The sequence below is a fragment of the Mauremys mutica genome, chromosome 12, assembly GCF_020497125.1.
Source record: "Mauremys mutica isolate MM-2020 ecotype Southern chromosome 12, ASM2049712v1, whole genome shotgun sequence".
Lineage (NCBI taxonomy): Eukaryota > Metazoa > Chordata > Testudines > Geoemydidae > Mauremys > Mauremys mutica.
Genome location: NC_059083.1, coordinates 43,231,637 through 43,252,712, shown reverse-complemented (window position 1 = coordinate 43,252,712; position 21,076 = coordinate 43,231,637). Strand labels below are relative to the sequence as shown.

Genomic DNA, 21,076 nt, shown 5'->3' with positions numbered 1-21,076 from the left:
CATTCGGCAGCTGGAAGGAGGAGAGAGACATGGGATTGGCCGGGGTATCGCCGGGCTAATGGGTGGGGGCTGGGTGGTGTTGGAGGGGGCAGCAGAGGGCAGGGATTGCTGGGGCTGAATCCTGGGGAGAAGAGAAGGGAGAAATTGTGAGATTGGGCAGTGGGGGAATTGTGGGGCCGGAGGGCAGCTGAGACTGGGGGACAAGGAATCACATGGTCCCAGCTTGGGAGTCGGGATGGTGCTGAATGGGGGCAGGTTTGACAGGGAAGAGGAAAGAAGGGGATTGGGACTGAGCTGGGCAGGAATCCTGGAAGGGGGACAAGTTTGATGGGCAGGAAGAAATGGGAGGAGCGGGAGGTAGTGGGGGATCCTGCTGGCCATGTGGGGCACTGGCTGTGTAATCTCCTCTTTGGGAGGGGTCAGTAGGGCCCGAATCTCTTACGCTCCTTTGTCTCCTTCACGTCTCAGGAGCTCGTTGAGGAGCTTCCTAAAGACTCTCCACCCAGCGCCATCCTCGCCAACTGCCTGGCTGCAGTGGGCAACCTCAGGTACCGAGACAACCCCCTCTCCTCACCCCCCCGCCCGCTGGCTCCCCTAAAACCAGTGCTGCTCAGGCCCAAGGCTGGGAGTCACTGTCCCTCCCACTCCCAGGTCACCTCCCAGGAATGGCTCCTCTGGCAGAGCTGGTGGGGTGGGAAGGTTCACTCTCTCCTGGCTGGGCTGTTCTTTTCACTCCACTAACATTCCAGGGTCCTTGGGGAGGGGCTCACTCCCGGGCTCAGATACAGGAGGGGCAGCGGGCCCCAGGGAACAGGCGCTATTCCTGTCCTGCCACTGTCTGTCTGTGACACCTTGGCCTTGTCATTCCCTACTCAGTGCCTCAATTTCCATTCTCGCCAGCCTGGGCCTGTATCCCTGTGGTTTCGTGTCTATGTTGGCGACAGTCCCACCCCCGTACTGCACAGTCTAATACCAGCTCCTCTCTTTTGCCAGCACCATGAAACCTGCCCTTGAGCCTGACCTAGAGACCCACCTCTTGCAAGCTGCCCTTGGCTCGGTCTTCACCCTGGGCACGGAGAAGGACACCATCAACATCCAGGTACATCCTCCTCCTCCATCCTCCTCCTCTTCCAGAGTGGTCCTTGGTCCCCGCTCCCTTGATTTGCTGGAGCTCCAGATTTAGGGGTGGGGTAGGCAGAGATGGAACAAGCTGCAGGGTTGGATCCTTCTCGCCAGAGGATTACCCCTCCCTGGGGGATTCTGTCTTTCTTTGGCCTGGTCTACACTAGGGGTATGTCTACACTACAAGACTATTTCGAATCAACTTAATTCGAATTTGTGGAATCGACCTTATGAAGTCGAAGTTGTGTATCCACACTAAATACACTAGTTCGACTGTGTGAGTCCACAGTAACGGGGCCAGCGTCGATTTTGGAAGTGGTGCACTGTGGGAAGCTATCCCACAGTTCCCGCACTCCCCGCTGCCCATTGGAATACTGGGATTTCCCCCCAATGCATGCTGGGGGGAAAAATGTGTCGAGGGTGGTTTTGGGTAACTGTCATCATTGAACCGTCAATCACGCCCTCTCTCCCTCCCTCCCTGAAAGCGCCTGCGGGCAATCTGTTCGTGCACTTTTCTGCTCAGTGACAGCGCGGGCGCCACAGCACTTTGAGCACGGATCCCGCTGCAGTTATGGCCGTTGTCAACTCCTCGCACCTTATCATCCACCTCTTCCACAGTCAGCTGCTGAGAAATAGGGCTACTTTTCAATGGTGCTGCGAGCACTGGTGGACCATGGGGGACGTTTTACCAACATCAACGTTGGGTGGCCAGGCAAAGTTCATGACGTGCGTGTTTTCAGGAACTGTGGTCTGTTTAGACGCCTGCAGAAAGGTAGTTACTTCCCGTACCACAAAATAAGTCTTGGGGATGTGCAGATGCCTATAGTGATCGTCGGGGACCCAGCCTACCCGCTAATGCCCTGGCTCCTGAAGCTCTGTGCAGGCGCCTTGCACAGCGACAAGGAACTCTTCAAGTACCAGGGAGCAGTGAGCAGCGTGACCTGTGACTGTTCAGTTTCTTTACAGAGAAGCTGAACCTGCCCCTGTTTCTTTACCAAGTGACTGTTGACTATCATCTGCAGTTACATACCCCGCCCACCCCGCTTCCCCAACTTCCAACACACGTTTAAAAATAAAATACATGTTCCACTGTAACTTTACAAAGGTTTCTTTATTGATGACTTTGCGTTACAGGGTTGAAACTGGGACACGGACTGTGCTGGGTAGGGTGTGCAGTGATGTAAAGACCGCCTGTAAACTCGAGGAATGACAGGCTCCTGCTCCCAGAGCGGTCTGCAGTGCCGGACTGGATGTTTCAACGGAGCCTGCCATCCCTCCTTTTTGGGACTCTGTGTGCGGGGGCTATGTGGCCTTTTGGCGGGGGAGGACGGATACAGATTCCTCTGCTGCGTGGCTCTGTGGTCCAGGACAGGGACCGTTGCATGAGATCTGTAACCCCACTCCCCCGCTACAAAGTCACAACCCCCCCCCCACACAGAACCTGCAAACCACCTCCCATACCGACCAGGGTGCGTACTGACTGCAGTGTGTGTGTGACCTGCTGCTGATCCTGCCCCCATGTCTGTACCCTGGTAAAGGTGATTGTCCTGTCAAATTACCAACCCCCTTCCCCCCTTCAAACACAGTCTCCTCTAAAAGAACATGACGGAAACAGTAATTAACAGAAAAGTATTTTTTATTATCAACTAGACAGTTAGGGGATGAAACTGGGATGGGGGCTTGGGTGAGGCGGGAAGGAAAGGACTTCTCAAAATGTAGGGTATGAGAGCTTTTCGGTACTTGAGCACTCTGCTGGGGTGCAGTGACAGTTTACACGGCCTCTGGCGCCCCTCCTTCTGGTTATTTTGGGTGAGGGGGGTATGGGACTTTGTGGCGGGGGAGGGCGGTTGCAGATACACTGCAGGGGGGCTCTGTCCTCCTGCCTGAGGTCCTGCAGAACATGCACAAGGCGCAGGAGCATGTCCGTTTGCTCCCTCATTAGTCCAAGCAGCGTTTGAGTTGCCTGCTTGTCTTCCTCACGCCACCTCTCCTCCCGTTCGCTGTGTGAGCGCTGGTACAGAGAGAGGGTCTCCCTCCACTGGCTCTGCTGGTCCGCCTCGTCTCGGAAGCACCCCATAAGTTCAGCGAACATCTCGTCCCCTGTCTTTTTCTTTCGCCGCCTAATCTTTGCCAGCCTCTGTGAGGGGGATGCTGTGGCAGGTCTGGAGACAGTCGAAGCTGTGTGATGGGAAAAAGGGAGTGAATTCCTTGCAAAGATACATTTTTGCGAACAATGAACACAGTCTAGTCTGTCTCTGTGAATTCTGGGTTGAGATCCCAGTGCCTGATGGGGCAAAAACCATTTTCGCGGGTGGTTCTGGGTAAATGTCATCAGTCATCCCTTCCTCCGGGAAAGCTACAGCAGACAATCATTTCAAGCCCGTTTTCCCTGGATTACCCTGGCAGACGCCACAGCGTGGAAACCATGGAGCCTGTTTTGCCTTTTGTGCCTGTCACCGTATGTGTACTAGATGCCGCTGACAGAGGCGGTCCAGCAGCGCTACACAGCAGCATGCTTTTGCATGACAGCAGAGATGGCTACTAGCTATACTGTACCATCTACCATATCATAAATTGGTAATAAGATGAACATGGTTACCAGTTCTTTTGCAATGCACCATTTGCTGCTGTCATAAGTGCCCCTGGCTGCTCTTAGCCAGGGGCGCAAAAGCCAAAATTGGGAATGACTCCCTGAGTCAATCTCTCCTTTTTGGTATCTAAAAATAGAATCAGTCCTGCCTAGAATATGGGCAAGTGTACTAGAGAACCACTGTATCAGAGAACCAGAGAGCACAGCTGCTCTGTGTCAGATCCTGCATAGATTATGAGCTGAATGCTATTCACAGGGGGTGCTCCTGCAACAACCCCACCTGTTCATTCCATTCTTCCCCAGCCTTCCTGGGCTACCATAGCATTGTCCCCCCACTTGTGTGATGAAGTAATAAAGAATGCAGGAATAAGACACAGTGACTTGTTAGTGAGAAATGAGTGGAAGGCAGCCTCCAGTTGCTATGATAGTCCAGATAGGACATTAAGGAGTGTGGAGGAGAGGAGCCCAGCATCCTGCTGCTAGTCCTGGGGCAATTTAATCTTTTCTTTACACATGAAGGGTGGGGGCTGATGAAGCTCAGCCCCCTGTTGCTATGATGAAGATGGTTACCAGCCATACTGCACCATCTACCATGAAAAATTAGGTTCACCTGACACTGGGGGACCTGACAGATGCTAGTCGGCATGGTTACCAGTCCTTTTGCACAGCCCCATGTGCCAATAGGCTGATGATGAGGACGGATATCAGCCATATTGTACCATCAGCCATCCATAGCGTGGGGGGAGCAAGGATGTTGGTGTTGAGTGCTGCACCATCGCGTCTATCTGCAGCATTCAGTAAAGATAGGGTGACATGTAAAAGAGTCAAGAGAGGATTGTTTTCCCTTTCACTTCTGGGGGTGGGTGGGGGGCTGCGTAAATTGCCTAGCTATGCTCTGACCCACCGCGGACACTGTTTTTGACCCTAGAAGCATTTGGAGCTCAGCCAAGAATGCAAATGCTTTTTGGAGACAGCAGGAACTGTGGGATACCTTGCGTCCTCAGTCCCCCCTCCCTCCATGAGCGTCCATTTGATGCTTTGGCTTTCCGTTACGCTCGTCACGCAGCAGCGTGCTGAGTCTCTGCTATGCCGTCTGTCCGGAGATTTTTTAAAAATACTTTGGACAAGGCGTAACATTACAGTAATTCCCCTAATTAGATGCAGGACTCTCCGAGTGAGATCACCCTGAGGACGGTCACTGAAGGAGATAGAGAGCGCATGCTGCGTGAAAGCCAGCACAAACCAGGGCCCTATGCAGCCGTGCTCGGGGAGGCAATGCTCCCTGAGTACCTCATGAAAGCCTCGCGCGGAAAAGTGTGCTACCATGGAGCACCCAATAAGGCAGCTCTCCCCAGGAACCTCCTGCGGAGGCTTTTCGATTACCTCCAGGAAAGCTTCGTGGAGATCTCCCAGGAGGATTTCTGTTCTATCTCCATATATAGAGAGACCTCCTTTTCACATACTTCAGATTCCTGTTATATTAAGAATAAAAGTTTAAATGGTTAAAGCACTTACCGACTGCTCCTTCCCCTGATTCAGGATCCGGGTTAATGGCCGGGGACGGTTGGTAGGGGATCTCCGTGACGGTGATGAAGAGATTCTGGCTGTCGGGGAAACCAGCGTTGTAAGCGCTGTCGCCTGCCTCGTCCTCCACAAACCCTTCCTCATCTTCCCCGTCCGCGAACATCGCCAAGGAACTGTCCGTCGACACTGTCCCATCATCAGAGTCCATTATCACTGGTGGGGCAGTGGTGGCAGGCTCCGTAGCGTCCGTTTGCCGCTTTGATTTTTTGGTAGCCTTGTCTGGGGTCCTTGATTTTCACGCGGCACTGCGTTGCATCCCGGCTGTATCCTCTGTCTCTCATGGCTTTGGAGACCTTCTCGTAGGTCTTTGCATTCCGTTTTTTGGAGCGCAGCTCCGAAAGCACAGACTCCTTGCCCCACACACCGATCAGATCCAAGAGTTCCCGGTCAGTCTATGCTGGGTCCCTCTTTCTATTCAGAGATTACATGAACTCCTCTGCTGGAGAGCTCTGCATCGCTGCCGGTGCTGCTGAGCTCGCCCCGATGTCCAACCACGAAATGAGATTCTAACTGCCCAGACAGGAAAAGGAATTCAAATTTTCCCAGGACTTTTCCTGTGTGGCTGGTCAGAGCATCCGAGCTCGGACTGCTGTCCAGAGCGTCAACAGAGTGGTGCAGTATGGGATAGCTCCCGGAGTTCGTAAGTTCGATTTGCATCCACACCTAGCCTAATTCGACATAGCCATGTCGAATTTAGCGCTACTCCCCTCGTCGGGGTGGAGTACCGAATTCGAACTAAAGAGCCCTCTAGGTCGAATTAAATGGCTTCCTGGTGTGGACGGGTGCGTGGTTAATTCGAATTAACGCTGCTAAATTCGAATTCAAGTCCTAGTGTAGACCAGGCCTAGGAGTTTATGTCGAATTTAGCAGCGTTAATTCGACTTAACCGTGCAACCGTCCACACCAGGAAGCTAATTAGTTCGACCTAGAGGGCTCTTTAGTTCGAATTCGGTACTCCACCCCGACGAGGGGAGTAGCACTAAATTCGACATGGCTATGTCGAGTTAGCCTATGTGTGGACGGAAATCGACCTTAGTAGCTCCGGGAGCTATCCCACACTGCACCACTCTGTTGACGCTCTGGACAGCAGTCCGAGCTCAGATGTTCTGACCAGCCACACAGGAAAAGCCCCGGGAAAATTTGAATTCCTTTTCCTGTCTGGCCAGTTTGAATCTCAATTCCTGGTTGGACATCGGGGCGAGCTCAGCAGCACTGGCAACGATGCAGAGCTCTCCAGCAGAGGAGTCCATGCAATCTCAGAGTAGAAAGAGGGCCCCAGCATGGACTGACCGGGAAGTCTTGGATCTGATCACTGTGTGGGGCGATCAGTCTGTGCTTTCGGAGCTGCGCTCCAAAAAACGGAATGCAAAGACCTACGAGAAGGTCTCCAAAGCCATGGCACTCAGAGGATACAGCCGGGATATAACGCAGTGCCGCGTGAAAATCAAGGACCTGAGACAAGGCTACCAAAAAATCAAAGCGGCAAACGGATGCTCCGGAGCCCAGCCCCAGACATGCCGCTTCTACGAGGCACTGCATTCCATTCTAGGTGCAGCCGCCACCACTACCCCACCACTGACCGTGGACTCTGAGGATGGGATAGTGCCGATGGATAGTTCCTCAGGGATGTTCGCGGATGGGGAAGATGTGGAAGGGTTTGTGGAGGACGAGGCAGGCGACAGCGCTTACAATACTGATTTTCCCGACAGCCAGGATCTCTTCATCACCCTCACAGAGATCCCCTACCAACCCTCCCTGGACGTTAACCCGGACTCTGAATCAGGGGAAGGATCAGTCGGTAAGTGCTATAAACATGTAAACATTTATTTTTTAAAAAACAGGAATAAAAACTATATGAAAAGAAGGTCAATGCATATGGGGATAGAACAGAAATCCTCTTGGGAGAGTTCCAAGAAGCTCTCGTGGAGGTACTCGAAAAGCCTCCGCAGGAGGTTCCTGGGGAGAGGTTCCTTATTGGGTGCTCCGTGGAAGCACACTCTTCCGCGCCAGGCTATCCTCATGTACTCTGGGAGCATTGCCTCCACGAGCATGGAATCATAGGGCCCTGGTTTGTGCTGGGTTTCACGCAGCATGCGCTCTCTGTCTCTCTTAGTGACCCGCCTCAGTGTGATCTTACTCGGCGACTGCTGCATCTAATTAGGGGAAATAGTGTAAAGTTACTATTGGGAATGCTTCACTTTTCCTTTGCATAACAACAAGCGTCGTTTTACAGCCACGTGGTGGAGGCTGCAGAGGGGCAGCATACAGGGATCTTTCCCGGGGACAGCCGCGAGGGGGCGGAACAGGGGCAGAGTTTATGCTTTCCGGATTGCCTGCAGCAGGAGGGCACTGCTATACATTAAGTTTTAAGCAGCCTAAAGTCTATGGCTTACCATGCCTGGCTGCTACACGGATTCTGCTGTCCTGCCCCGCTTCTCTGATCTCCAGTGCAAGACCCCAGGCAATGAAAGCGAAGGCCGAAAATTCGAACTTGTCCTGAGAGTGCATGAGATAGGTGCCGTGCATGGTCTTGTTCACAGAGACAGACTAGACTGTGTTCATTGTTCGCAAACATGTATCTTTGCAAGGAATTCACTTCTTTTTCCCCATCACACAGCTGCGGCTGTTTCCCAACCTGCCCCGGCATCCCCCTCACAGAGGCTGGCGCAGATTAGGCGGCGAAAGAAAAAGAGTCGGGACCAGATGTTCGCTGAACTGATGGCCTGCTCCCGAGCCGAGGCGGCCCAGCAGAGCCAGTGGAGGGAGACCCTCTCTCAGTACCAGCGCTCACACAGCGAACGGGAGGACAGGTGGCGGCAGGAAGACCAGCAGGCGACTCAAACGCTGCTTGGCCTAATGAGGGAGCAAACGGACACGCTCTGGCGCCTTGTGGATGTTCTGCAGGACCGCAGGCAGGAGGAGAGAGCCCCCCTGCACTGTATCTGCAACCGCCCTCCCCCGCCACAAAGTCCCATACCCCCCTCACCCAAAATAACAAGAAGGAGGGGCGCTAGGGGCCGTGAAAACTGTCACTCCACCCCAGCAGAGCGCTCATGTACCAAACAGCTCTCATTCCCTAAATTTTGAGAAGTGCTTCCCTTCCTGGCTCACACAATCCCAAATCCCAGCTTCATTCCCCAACTGTGTAGTTGAGTATTAAAAATAGTTTGCTGTTAATTACTGTTTCCGTCATGTTTCTTTGCAGAAAACTTTGTGTGAAGGGGGGGGAGAGGTTTGGTAATTGCATAGGACAGCCACCATTACCAGAGTACAGACATGGGGGCAGGATCAACAGCAGGTCACACACAGAGTGCAGTCACTAGGCACCCGGGTCAGTCTGGGAGGTGTCTGCTGACCTAGGTCAGTCTGGGAGGTGTCTGCTGCCCCAGGGTCCTAGCGCCTGCCATCCACAAATGGCAAGGCAGGCTGCCCTTACCACGCCCTTCCACCCTAGCCATGAGCCTCTCCGATGCCCTGAGCCCCAGCCAGAGCCCTCATCCCCCTACACCTACTCCCCCTTCCCACACACCCCTCACCCCTTCCTACACCCCCACCCCCAGCCCAGAGCCTGCACCCAAACTCCGTCCCAAAGCCTGCACCCCTCACCTCTTCCTGCAAACCCACCCCTTCCTGCACAGCCACCTGTAACCGTCCTCCCCCCAGAGACCGCTCTAGGAGCAGGAGCCTGTCATTCCTCGAGTGTAGAAGCGGTCTGTACATCACTGCACACCCTACCCACCACAGTCTGCGTCCCTGTTTGAACCCTTTAACGTGAATTCATTAGTAAAGAAAACTTTGTTAATTAACAATGTTCCATTAACTTTATTTTCAAATGTGTGTTGGAAGGGGGGAAACCTGGTGAACGGGGTATGTAACCGCAGAAAAAAGTCAACAGTAACTGAAACAGGGGCAGGGTCAGCTTCTCAGTAAAAAAAATGAACAGTCACAGGTTACCCTGCTCGCTGAGGAACCTAGCTTTCAAAGCCTCCCGGATGCACAGCGCTTCCCGCTGGGCTCTTCTAATCGCAGGAGTGTCTGGCTGAGCGTAATCAGCAACCACGCGATTTGTCTCAACCTCCCATCCCACCATAAAGGTCTCCCCCTTGCTCTCACAGAGATTGTGGAGCACACAGCAAGCTGCAATAACAATGGGGATATTGGTTTCGCTGAGATCCGAGCGAGTCAGTAAACTCCTCCATCTCCCCTTGAGACGCCCGAAATCACACTCCACCACCATTCTGCACTTGCTCAGCCGGTAGTTGAAGAGGTCTTTGTCACTGTCCAGGGGGCCTGTATAGGGCTTCATGAGCCAGGGCATTAGCGGGTAGGCTGGGTCCCCGAGGATCACTGTAGGCATCTCCACATCCCCTACAGTTATTTTGTGGTCCGGGAAGAAACTACCATCCTGCAGGCGTCTAAACAGACAAGAGTTCCTAAAAACATGCGCGTCATGAACCTTGCCCGGCCACCCGATGTAGATGTTGGTAAAACGTCCCCTATGGTCCACCAGTGCTTGCAGCACCATTGAAAAGTAGCCCTTTCGGTTAATATACTGGCTTGCCTGGTGGGCCGGTCCCAGGATAGGGATGTGAGTTCCATCTATAGCCCCACCACAGTTTGGGAATCCCATCGCGGCGAAGCCATCTATGACGACCTGGATGTTTCCCAGGGTCACTACCTTTGACAGCAGTTGCTCAACGATTGCGTGGGCTACTTGCATCACAGCAACCCCCACGGTAGATTTGCCCACGCCAAAGTGGTTCGCTACTGACCGGTAGCTGTCTGGCGTTGCAAGTTTCCAGAGGGCTATGGCCACTCATTTCTGCACACTCAGGGCTGCTCGCATCCGGGTGTCCTGGCGCTTCAGGGCAGGGGACAGCAAGTCACATTGTTCAAGGAAAGTGCCCTTATGCATGTGGAAGTTTCGCAGCCACTGTGATTCATCCCAGACCTGCAGCACTATGCGGTCCCACCAGTCCGTGCTTGTTTCCCGGGCCCAGAATCGCCGTCCCACAGCATGAACTTGACCCATTGCCACCATGATCTCCACGGCGCGGGATCCCGTGCTTTCTGAGAGGTCTGTGCCACTCTCAGACTTCATGTCCTCACCGTGCTGCCGGAGCCTCCTCGCCCGATTTCTCAGCAGCTGACTGTGGAAGAGTTGGATGATAAGGTGCGAGGAGTTGACAACGGCCATAAGTGCAGCGATGATCGCAGTGGGCTCCATGCTCGCAGTGCTGTGGCGTCCACCCTGTCACTGACCAGAAAAGTGCGCGAACAGATTTCCCGCCGGCGCTTTCAGGGAGGGAGGGCGGGAGTGACGGTTGAATGACGACAGTTACCCAAAACCACCCTCGACACATTTTTCCCCCAGCAGGCATTGGGGGCTCTACCCAGCATTCCAATGGGAAGCGGGGACTGCGGGAACTGTGGGATAGCTGCCCAGAATGCACCGCTTCCAATGTCGACGCTTACCCCGTTAGTGTGGACTCACAAAGTCGAATTAGTGTCCTTAGTGTGGATACACAAATTTGACTTCATAAGGTCTAATCCACAAATTCGACCCTTGTTAAATCGAACTACTCTTGTAGTGTAGACATACCCTTTCTTTCTTTCTCTTTCTTTCTTTCTTTCTTTCTTTCTTTCTTTCTTTCTTTCTTTCTTTCTTTCTTTCTTTCTTTCATATGCCATGTTTTGCCCAGCAGCCCAGCTTCCATCCATAGCAACTTGACTGTTTCATACTCTTCTGCCTACAAGGCCCTCTGCAGAGACCTGCTAAGCTCATGGATCAAAGATCCAGGTATCATCAATCCTTGCTAATTGCCTGCAGTGGGATGTGAATGAGAGAGGCCAGGATATGTGTATGGGAGTCTCACCAGTGCTTCCCAGAGACCCCTCTTCCCATCCTGTGGCAGGCGTAGGCCCAGTTTCCCTAACTCTGACCCATGCTTTGCAGGCGCTACACAAAGTCAGGCCAGAGCTCCTGGATGCCATGCTGGGAAACCTGCTGGCAGAGTCCCCAGACGCCGACAGGCTCCACTGCATCTTGGAGGTGAGCCCCATAAGGAGGAGTGGGAACCAATTTTACCTTAACTCTTTGGGGGACTGGTAAGGAGAGACTGGAAGATCCATTTTCTATTCTGTCCTCCTAGCTGGGTCCCCAGTGGGCGTCCTTGGATGGGGAGGTCAGTGCAATGCAGTGTCAGGTCCTGCTTTCTTGAGGGACAGAGGAAGGAGCTGGGACTTCAAGCCAGAGCTCTGCCTGGTTCTGTTGAGCACTAACCACAGGGCCCCTGGCTGTCTTGGGGAGTGAGAGTCTGAAACACACACACCCTTTAAGACACAGAGCCCATGAGATTCCGGAGCTGGTTCTCAGAGAAGAGGCACATGCTTCTTCCTAGAGAAACAGGAGGACCTCAGGGAATCAGCCCTTCTCTCTGGTATGCTCTGAAATTCCTGTGGGGATTGTGCTCTCAGTGACTCACTACATCCCACCAAGGATTTCAGTAGCAGGGAAGGGCGAGGGTTCCAGTCTCCTTTCTGGTGAATTGTTCAGGAATCAGGACTTCTGGGAGGATGGGACCAGCCCCAACACCGAACCTTGTCCCAATCTAGAGAGACCCTGACAAGTTGTGACCTGCAGGATACAAACTGCGTCCTGGGGGAAAGAATCCCCTTCTAAAGCTCTGTGATCAATGACTCAGCTATTCCCCCTGCGCATAATGTATCGGGCCCCTGGGGCTTGGTGTTGGGGGGGCTCATTTGCAAAGCACCACCTGCCCATTGATCCTGACCTGCCTCCTTTCCCCACAGCATGTCAACCTCTGGATCGTGTCCAGCGTGTCCCAGGAGAGAGCCAGGGCCATTAGGAGCAGCACATCCCTGTTCAGATTTGCAGTCACGTTCCCTGAGTTTGATGTAAGTGACCTCTGACCCCAGCTTCCTGACTCCAGGCGTAGGCGGGCTGGCTCCAATGGGCTGTAGGATCTGCTGCTGCAGGGGCTGTGGGTTCAGAGTGTTCCTCTTGGGGAGGCAGAGTCAGAGCCGGGACTGAGATAGGCTTGAGTCAAGTTCTTCTTGTCCTGATTGTGTTGTCCCTGGGCCTTTAAGGGGACCATACTCCAGCCCCTGCTTGGCATCCCAAAGCAGCTCCTGGCCCCCTTGGCAACAGAGCAAATGAAGGGCCTATCCCAGGCTCCTCCCCCCCAGCATCTCCTGCAGAGGGGCTAAGGGGAAGGAGCCTTCTGGCCCAGGGAGGACAGGGATCTGACAGGAAAATGCTAATGGAGTCCCCTCTCCTCTCCCTTCCATTAGATCTCAGCAGAGTTCCCTAGGATGGGTCACCACGTGGCACAGCTGGCTCTGTTTGTCAGTGACCCAGACAAGGACATCAGCCAGCAGGCCAGGGAGGGGACTTACTGGCTCTACCAGCTGCTGCTCCAACAGAGGGGTAAGGAACCCGCTGGCACACAGAACCCAGTAGGGGTCTGAGAGTGACCCCAGGTGGATAATGGGACCCCAGACAATTTGTCTCAGCCTGACCCCAGCTGGAGGACAAGTCTCTCTCTGCCTCTGTTCTTCTCCACTCCACTGTGCAGCCACCAATGGGATTGGAAGGACACAGAAACTGCAACCAGAATGATCAAAGTGTCTCTCTCTCTCTCTCCTCCAGGCCTGACCATACACAAGGCAGAAGATCTGTGGTGCCACGACTGGCACCAGGACAGCAGGCTCCTGGGCTATAAACACAGCCAGGGTGGGGGAGGTAAGGACACTGTGGCAGGGCATGACACAGCTCAGGGAGTGGGGCTGGCTGGGGTCCCTGCAGTGGATGCCTCCTGGAGACAGGACAAGAGTCCACTCCTTATTTCCAGCTCAGAGTTCCTCACCCAGCATCCAGTGGGACAGGCTGGTGCTAAAGGTCCCACATTGGAACCTCGCTAGTTGCCGTGATTTGAGTGTCTTTCATGGAGCCATTGCTACGTGGCATAAGGAGAATCCCCGGATGGGTGAGTTAATAGACGATTATGGCTCTGGGTGTCTCTCTGCTCCTTGTCCCCCTGGCTGATCCCCAAGTGTCTGAGAGGAGAGCACTGGGTCAGTCAGTCACTATTGCTTCATCAGACCCTTGTTCAATTCCCTGCACCCAGTAGAAGCAGAGAAAGGAGTTGGGGGTTTGCCCAATTCCATTGCCAGTCAGGAAGCAGAATGTACCAACCTGGGAACTGGGTAGGGGACACAGTGAGCTCCAGAGCCAATATGGACCACATGCACTGCCTCATGTCTCCAGACCCAGCCAGGGAATGGCAGAGTATCTGGACCTCAGCCACTGTTCCAAAGAAGCACATTATCGCTGACCCAAGTTGCGGCTACTTGCTGCACAAGTAGAAAATCAAAGACTCTCCCCCCACCCCTCCCCCTGTCTCACAACTGTGGTGAGAACATCCAAACCTTGGAACACACCATAACCCAGTGCCCTCAGATTGGAGTCAAAGGTGAAATGGGTGATTTCCACAACATCACAGAGGAGGCCTTGGAATGGCTCCTGGATCTACAACTGCATCTACAGAATGCTACCCTATAGCCGCCACGTGAGTGAGACTGTGTGAGCTTGTCCTGCTTCCCACAAGCTGAATTGCTGCAGCAGAAGAAAAGTTTCCGAGGAGTGTGTGTGATGAGGCAGGGACATGAACCTTCGTATCCTGGTCACATTCCAGACTGGATTCCCTTTGGAAGAAACCCAGGAGCTGCAGAGGCCATACCCAGCTACTAGAGAAATCACTAATTTGGGGGGGGGGGGAATAGACCTTTGGCCTGTCAGCTCCAAACAACACCCCCACACACACACTTCTCTAGCCACTGAGGTGCAATACAGGGTCCCCTATCATCTCTATGCGCTGCACAGCAGAGTGGGCCCTGCTCACCCACATTAGAGATCCATTTCCAGCCCATCATGGCCCCTGCGATAAATTGCCCTCCAGAAAGAGCCACTGGAGGCTTTGGTCCCTAAGCATCTGCCACCTTTTAAGAAAGGGGCTTCCCTGAGCCATGGGACCCTGAAAGCCTCCTGGGGAATGAACTGCCTTGGCTATAGCAGCTCTCTCACCCTCCCTTTGGGGCACCAGACGCTGAGGCCATTCTATCTCCAGGACTTGGAGGCTGGCTCTGGGCAATCTGCTAAAGCCTCGTGTCCTGCTGGTTTTAGGTCTTTGGAAAATTCTTCTCTGAGGGGCAGAGAAGATCCTTCCTCCAGACAGCAATGCTGGCGATCCACGACCCCCTGCTGCGTGTCAGCCAGGCTGGGCTGCTCCTCACATACTCCATCCTGGGGGAAGACCAGCAGCTGCTGGGGGACAAGGTGAGCAGCTGCATTAGACTCAGGAGCTTGGGGCAGGGCCCAGGTCTCATTCCCATCCTATCACCATTCACTGGCCTGGGAGCAAGGAGCCTAGTGGGGACTTGTGGACTTCATGGACTTGTGTTCTTAGGATGTGACGCTCTGCTCTCACTCCTGGGAAGGGCAGGAGAGTCGCCTAAGTGCCCCCTGTGAACCTCTCCTGCCCCACAGAACTGCACCCATTTCCCCATGGCCTAGTGTCCATGTCACCCGAGCCACCACCCGGAGCTGCTCCCATCACTGTCAGCCTGGGAGGCCAAGGACTGATGGGTGACATCGATTGGCCAGGCAGGTCTGAGGCACATGGGTGGGGGAAGCTTGTCCTGCTGCTGGCAGGGCTGGACCCGCTCTAGAGAGAACAGGAGGATTCAGTCAGCAGGGGCTGCTGACCTGCCCCGTTCACCAGGGCTGCCATCCTCTGGCTTCAGCATTTGTCACTGGGGTGACTTGGGGAAAGGTCTCAACCTCCCCCCATCCCACTTCACTGCTGCCAGAATCCCTCCTGCCCCCCTCCCTGCGGTACCTGGGTGGGGATAGAGGTCGGGGCGGAGGAGAGGGTTCTACGAACTTGAGCGGTATCCCAAGGTGGGTTGGAAGTGGAACAGCTGTCAGGGGCACTGAGGGGGAAGTGGCAGGAGCTAACCCTACAAGGAGGGGGGTTGGCACTGGAGGTCACTAGAGAGGACAACAAGCCTCCATCCTGGGGATCAGGAGGGTGAATCCACCACTCAGACATGAGCAACTGCTGGGTGGAAAGGGTGCTGGTTCCAGGTGCCCTTAATCATCCCTGATTCCTGGGCAGTGTTTCAGGCCTGGTCTACACTAGGACTTTAAATCGAATTTAGCAGCATTAATTCGAATTAACCGCTCAACCGTCCACACTAGGAAGCCGTTTAATTCGACCTAGAGGGCTCTTTAGTTCGAATTTGGTACTCCACCCCGACGAGGGGAGTAGCGCTAAATTCGACATGGCTATCTCGAATTAGGCTAGGTGTGGATGCAAATCGAACTTACTAGCTCCGGGAGCTATCCCACACTGCACCACTCTGTTGACGCTCTGGACAGCAGTCCGATCTTGGATGCTCTGACCAGCCACACAGGAAAAGTCCCGGGAAAATTTGAATTCCTTTTCCTGTCTGGACAGTTAGAATCTCATTTCGTGGTTGGACATCGGGGCGAGCTCAGCAGCACCGGCAGCAATGCAGAGCTCTCCAGCAGAGGAGTTCATGTAATCTCTGAATAGAAAGAGGGACCCAGCATAGACTAACCGGGAACTCTTGGATCTGATCGGTGTGTGGGGCGAGGAGTCTGTGCTTTCGGAGCTGCGCTCCAAAAAACGGAATGGAAAGACCTACGAGAAGGTCTCCAAAGCCATGAGAGACAGAGGATACAGCCGGGATGCCAAGCAGCGCCGCGTGAAAATCAAGGACCAAAGACAAGGCTACCAAAAAATCAAAGCGGAAAACGGACGCTACGGAGCCTGCCACCACTGCCCCACCAGCGACCATGGACCCTGACGATGGGACAGTGTCAACGGCCAGTTCCTCGGCGATGTTCGCGGATGGGGAAGATGAGGAAGGGTTTGTGGAGGACGAGGCAGGCGACAGCACTTACAACGCTGGTTTCCCCGACAGCCAGGATCTCTTCATCACCGTCACGGAGATCCCCTACCAACCGTCCCCGGCCATTAACCCGGACCCTGAATCAGGGGAAGGATCACTCGGTAAGTGCTTTAACCATGTAAACTTTTATTCTTAATATAACAGGAATCTGAAGTATGTGAAAAGGAGGTCTCTCTATATATGGGGATAGAACAGAAATCCTCCTGGGAGATCTCCACGAAGCTCTCCTGGAGGTAATCGAAAAGCCTCCGCAGGAGGTTCCTGGGGAGAGCTGCCTTATTGGGTGCTCCGTGGTAGCACACTTTTCCGCGCGAGGCTTTCATGAGGTACTCAGGGAGCATTGCCTCCCCGAGCACGGCTGCATAGGGCCCTGGTTTGTGCTGGCTTTCACGCAGCATGCACTCTCTATCTCCTTCAGTGACCGTCCTCAGGGTGATCTCGCTCGGAGAGTCCTGCATCTAATTAGGGGAATTACTGTAATGTTACGCCTGGTCCAGAGTATTTTTCAAAAAACTCCGGACAGACGGCATAGCACAGACTCAGCACGCTGCTGCGTGATGAGCGTAACGGAAAGCCAAAGAATCAAATGGACGCTCATGGAGGGAGGGGGGACTGAGGCCGCAAGGTATCCCACAGTTCCTGCTGTCTCCGAAAAGCATTTGCATTCTTGGCTGAGCTCTAAATGCTTCTAGGGTCAAACACAGTGTCCGCGGTGGGTCAGAGCATAGCTCGGCAATTTACGCACCCGCCCCCCACCCCCAGAAGTGAAAGGGAAAACAATCCTCTGTTGACTCTTTTACATGTCACCGTATCTTTACTGAATGCTGAAGATAGATGCGATGGTGCAGCACTGAACACCGACATCCTCACTCCCCCCACGCTATGGATAGCTGATGGTGCAATATGGCTGGTATCTGTTCTCATCATCAGCCTATTGGCATATGGGGCAGTGCAAAAGGACTGGTAACCATGCCGACTAGCATCTGTGAGGTCGATCAAGGGCGCCTGGCCCTAATTTTTCCTGGTAGATGGTGCAGTATGGCTGGTAACCGTCCTCATCATAGCAACAGGGGGCTGAGCTTCATCAGCCCCCACCCTTCATGTGTAAAGAAAAGATTCAATTGCCCCTGGACTAGCAGCAGGATGCTGGGCTCCTCTCCTCCACACTCCTTAATGTCCTATCTGGACTATCATAGCAACTGGAGGCTGCCTTCCACTCATTTCTCACTAACAAGTCACTGTGTCTTATTCCTGCATTCTTTATTACTTCATCACACAAGTGGGGGGGACAATGCTATGGTAGCCCAGGAAGGCTGGGGAAGAATGGAATGAACAGGTGGGGTTGTTGCAGGAGCACCCCCTGTGAATAGCATTCAGCTCATAATCTATGCTGGATCTGACACAGAGCAGCTGTGCTCTCTGGTTCTCTGATACAGTGGTTCTCTAATACACTTGCCCATATTCTAGGCAGTACTGATTCTATTTTTACATACCAAAAAGGAGGAATTGACTCAGGGAGTCATTCCCAATTTTGGCTTTTGCGCCCCTGGCTAAGAGCAGCCAGGGGCACTTATAACAGCAGCAAATGGCGCAGTGCAAAAGGACTGGTAACCATGCCCATCTTATTACCAATTTATGGTATGGTAGATGGTACAGTATGGCTGGTAACCATCTCTGCTATCATGCAAAAGCAAAAGCATGCTGCTGTGTAGCGCTGCTGGACCGCCTCTGTCAGCGGCATCTAGTACACATACGGTGACAGGCACAAAAGGCAAAATAGGCTCCATGGTTTCCACGCTGTGGCGTCTGCCAGGGCAATCCAGGGAAAACGGGCTTGAAATGATTGTCTGCTGTAGCTTTCCCGGAGGAAGGGATGACTGACGACATTTACCCAGAACCACCCGCGAAAATGGTTTTTGCCCCATCAGGCACTGGGATCTCAACCCAGAATTCACAGAGACAGACTAGACTGTGTTCATTGTTCGCCAAAATTTATCTTTACAAGGAATTCACTCCCTTTTTCCCATCACACAGCTTTGACTGTCTCCAGACCTGCCACAGCATCCCCCTCACAGAGGCTGGCAAAGATTAGGCGGCGAAAGAAAAAGACAGGGGACGAGATGTTCGCTGAACTTATGGGGTGCTTCCGAGACGAGGCGGACCAGCAGAGCCAGTGGAGGGAGAACCTCTCTCTGTACCAGCGCTCACACAGTGAACGGGAGGAGAGGTGGCGTGAGGAAGACAAGCATTCGACTCAAACGCTGCTTGGACTAATGAGGGAGCAAACGGACATGCTCCTGCGCCTTGTGCATGTTCTGCAGGACCTCAGGCAGGAGGACAGAGCCCCCCTGCAGTGTATCTGCAACCGCCCTCCCCCGCCACAAAGTCCCATACCCCCCTCACCCAAAATAACCAGAAGGAGGGGCGCCAGAGGCCGTGTAAACTGTCACTGCACCCCAGCAGAGTGCTCAAGTACCGAAAAGCTCTAATATCCTAAATTTTGAGAAGTCCTTTCCTTCCCGCCTCACCCAAGCCCCCATCCCAGTTTCATCCCCTAACTGTCTAGTTGATAATAAAAAATACTTTTCTGTTAATTACTTTTTCTGTCATGTTCTTTTAGAGGAGACTGTGTTTGAAGGGGGGGAAGGGGGTTGGTAATTTGACAGGACAATCACCTTTACCAGGGTACAGACATGGGGGCAGGATCAGCAGCAGGTCACACACACACTGCAGTCAGTACGCACCCTGGTCGGTATGGGAGGTGGTTTGCAGGTTCTGTGTGGGTGGGGGGGTACGTGACTTTGTAGCGGGGGAGGGGGGTTACAGATCTCAAGCAACGGTCCCTGTCCTGGACCACAGAGCCATGCAGCAGAGGAATCTGTATCCGTCCTCCCCCGCCAAAAGGCCACATAGCACACGCACACAGAGTCCCAAAAAGGAGGGATGGCAGGCTCCGTTGAAACATCCAGTCCGGCACTGCAGACCGCTCTGGGAGCGGGAGCCTGTCATTCCTCGAGTTTACAGGTGGTCTTTACATCACTGCACACCCTACCCAGCACAGTCCGTGTCCCAGTTTCAACCCTGTAACGCAAAGTCATCAATAAAGAAACCTTTGTAAAGTTTCAGTGGAACATGTATTTTATTTTTATACGTGTGTTGGAAGTTGGGGAAGCGGGGTGGGCGGGGTATGTAACTGCAGATGATAGTCAACAGTCACTTGGTAAAGAAACAGGGGCAGGTTCAGCGTCTCTGTAAAGAAACTGAACAGTCACAGGTCACGCTGCTCACTGCTCGCTGGTACTTGAAGAGTTCCTTGTCGCTGTGCAAGGCGCCTGCACAGAGCTTCACGAGCCAGGGCATTAGCGGGTAGGCTGGGTCCCCGACGATCACTATAGGCATCTGCACATCCCCAAGACTTATTTTGTGGTCCGGGAAGAAACTACCTTCCTGCAGGCGTCTAAACAGACCAGAGTTCCTGAAAACAAGCACGTCATGAACTTTGCCTGGCCACCCGACGTTGATGTTGGTAAAACGTCCCCCATGGTCCACCAGTGCTCGCAGCACCATTGAAAAGTAGCCCTATTTCTCAGCAGCTGACTGTGGAAGAGGTGGACGATAAGGTGCGAGGAGTTGACAACGGCCCTAACTGCAGCGGGATACGTGCTCAAAGTGCTGTGGCGCCCGCGCTGTCACTGAGCAGAAAAGTGCACGAACAGATTGCCCGCAGGCGCTTTCAGGGAGGGAGGGAGGGCGTGATTGACGGTTCAATGACGACAGTTACCCAAAACCACCCTCGACACATTTTTTCCCCCAGCAGGCATTGGGGTCTCTACCCAGCATTCCAATGGGCAGCGGGGAGTGCGGGAACTGTGGGATAGCTTCCCACAGTGCACCGCTTCCAAAGTCGACGCTGGCCCCGTTACTGTGGACTCAGACAGTCGAATTAGTGTATTTAGTGTGGATACACAAATTCGACTTCATAAGGTCGATTCCACAAATTCGAATTAAGTAGATTCGAAATAGTCTTGTAGTGTAGACGTACCCTCAGTCTCTGACATGTTCTCGTTCCTCTGCAGCTGGAGGATGTCACAGCCAAGGTGATGTGCCAGCTCCGCATCATCCGGCACTTGCACCAGGTGCCTGAGGCGCTGCAAGGGCTGCGCCTCATCTGATGCCCTTAAAGGTTCCCCTCCCATGTTCAGCAACTTCTGCTCCCTGGTGCAGGTACTGCTCTGTCTCACTGTAAATGGGGGCTAGTGGAAGGGGAAATGGAGGCCCCTGTCACTGACAGAAACTCTCTCCCCTCTCTGTGGACCAGGCTCCTTCCCTCTGACCCCAAACGTCCTTCATCTGGGGCATAAGCTCTTCCCCTCACTCCCGTACCCCTCCCCTCTTTCCTTGCTCTGACCCCCATCCCATTCCCCGTGCTCCCAGGCAGAGATCTCCCTGCCCCATATGGCGCAGAAGGGCTTTGTGTCAGGGCTGCAGACTGTCTGCCCAACTGAAGCTCAGGAAGCTCCACATTTGAGGAAGTGAGGATGGGACAGAGGCTCAGGGCCTGCTTCACCTCCTGCCCTTTATTCTTCCTTTGGCCCTTCTATGGGCTCTCAGAGGGTGACATGAATAGGAACCTCCCCCCCCCCACCTGTCTTCTAGGCCCTGGGGGGTGTGACAGCCTCCCAGATGGGGGCAGTCAGAAGCTGAGCCACCTCAGGGAGCAGTGGGGACAGGTCACCTTGTCCTATGAAACCAAGCAGGGCT

General features: G+C 53.7%; 1 protein-coding gene and 1 long non-coding RNA gene across 2 annotated transcripts; both read left to right on the top strand.

Moving 5' to 3' along the window:
* Nucleotides 1–11,096: 11,096 nt before the first annotated feature.
* LOC123346806 (maestro heat-like repeat family member 5) lies at nucleotides 11,097–12,787 on the top strand. The gene is made up of 3 exons (XM_044984261.1): nucleotides 11,097–11,348; nucleotides 12,110–12,214; nucleotides 12,611–12,787. Exons 1-3 carry the CDS (start codon nucleotides 11,154–11,156, stop codon nucleotides 12,785–12,787), a joined length of 477 nt encoding a protein of 158 aa, XP_044840196.1. The 5' UTR covers nucleotides 11,097–11,153.
* A 187-nt stretch (nucleotides 12,788–12,974) lies between these two features.
* Nucleotides 12,975–20,522, top strand: LOC123345987. The gene is made up of 3 exons (XR_006572895.1): nucleotides 12,975–13,061; nucleotides 14,502–14,654; nucleotides 20,392–20,522. It is a non-coding gene; the product is annotated as an uncharacterized LOC123345987 (long non-coding RNA).
* The last annotated feature ends 554 nt before the right edge of the window (nucleotides 20,523–21,076 follow it).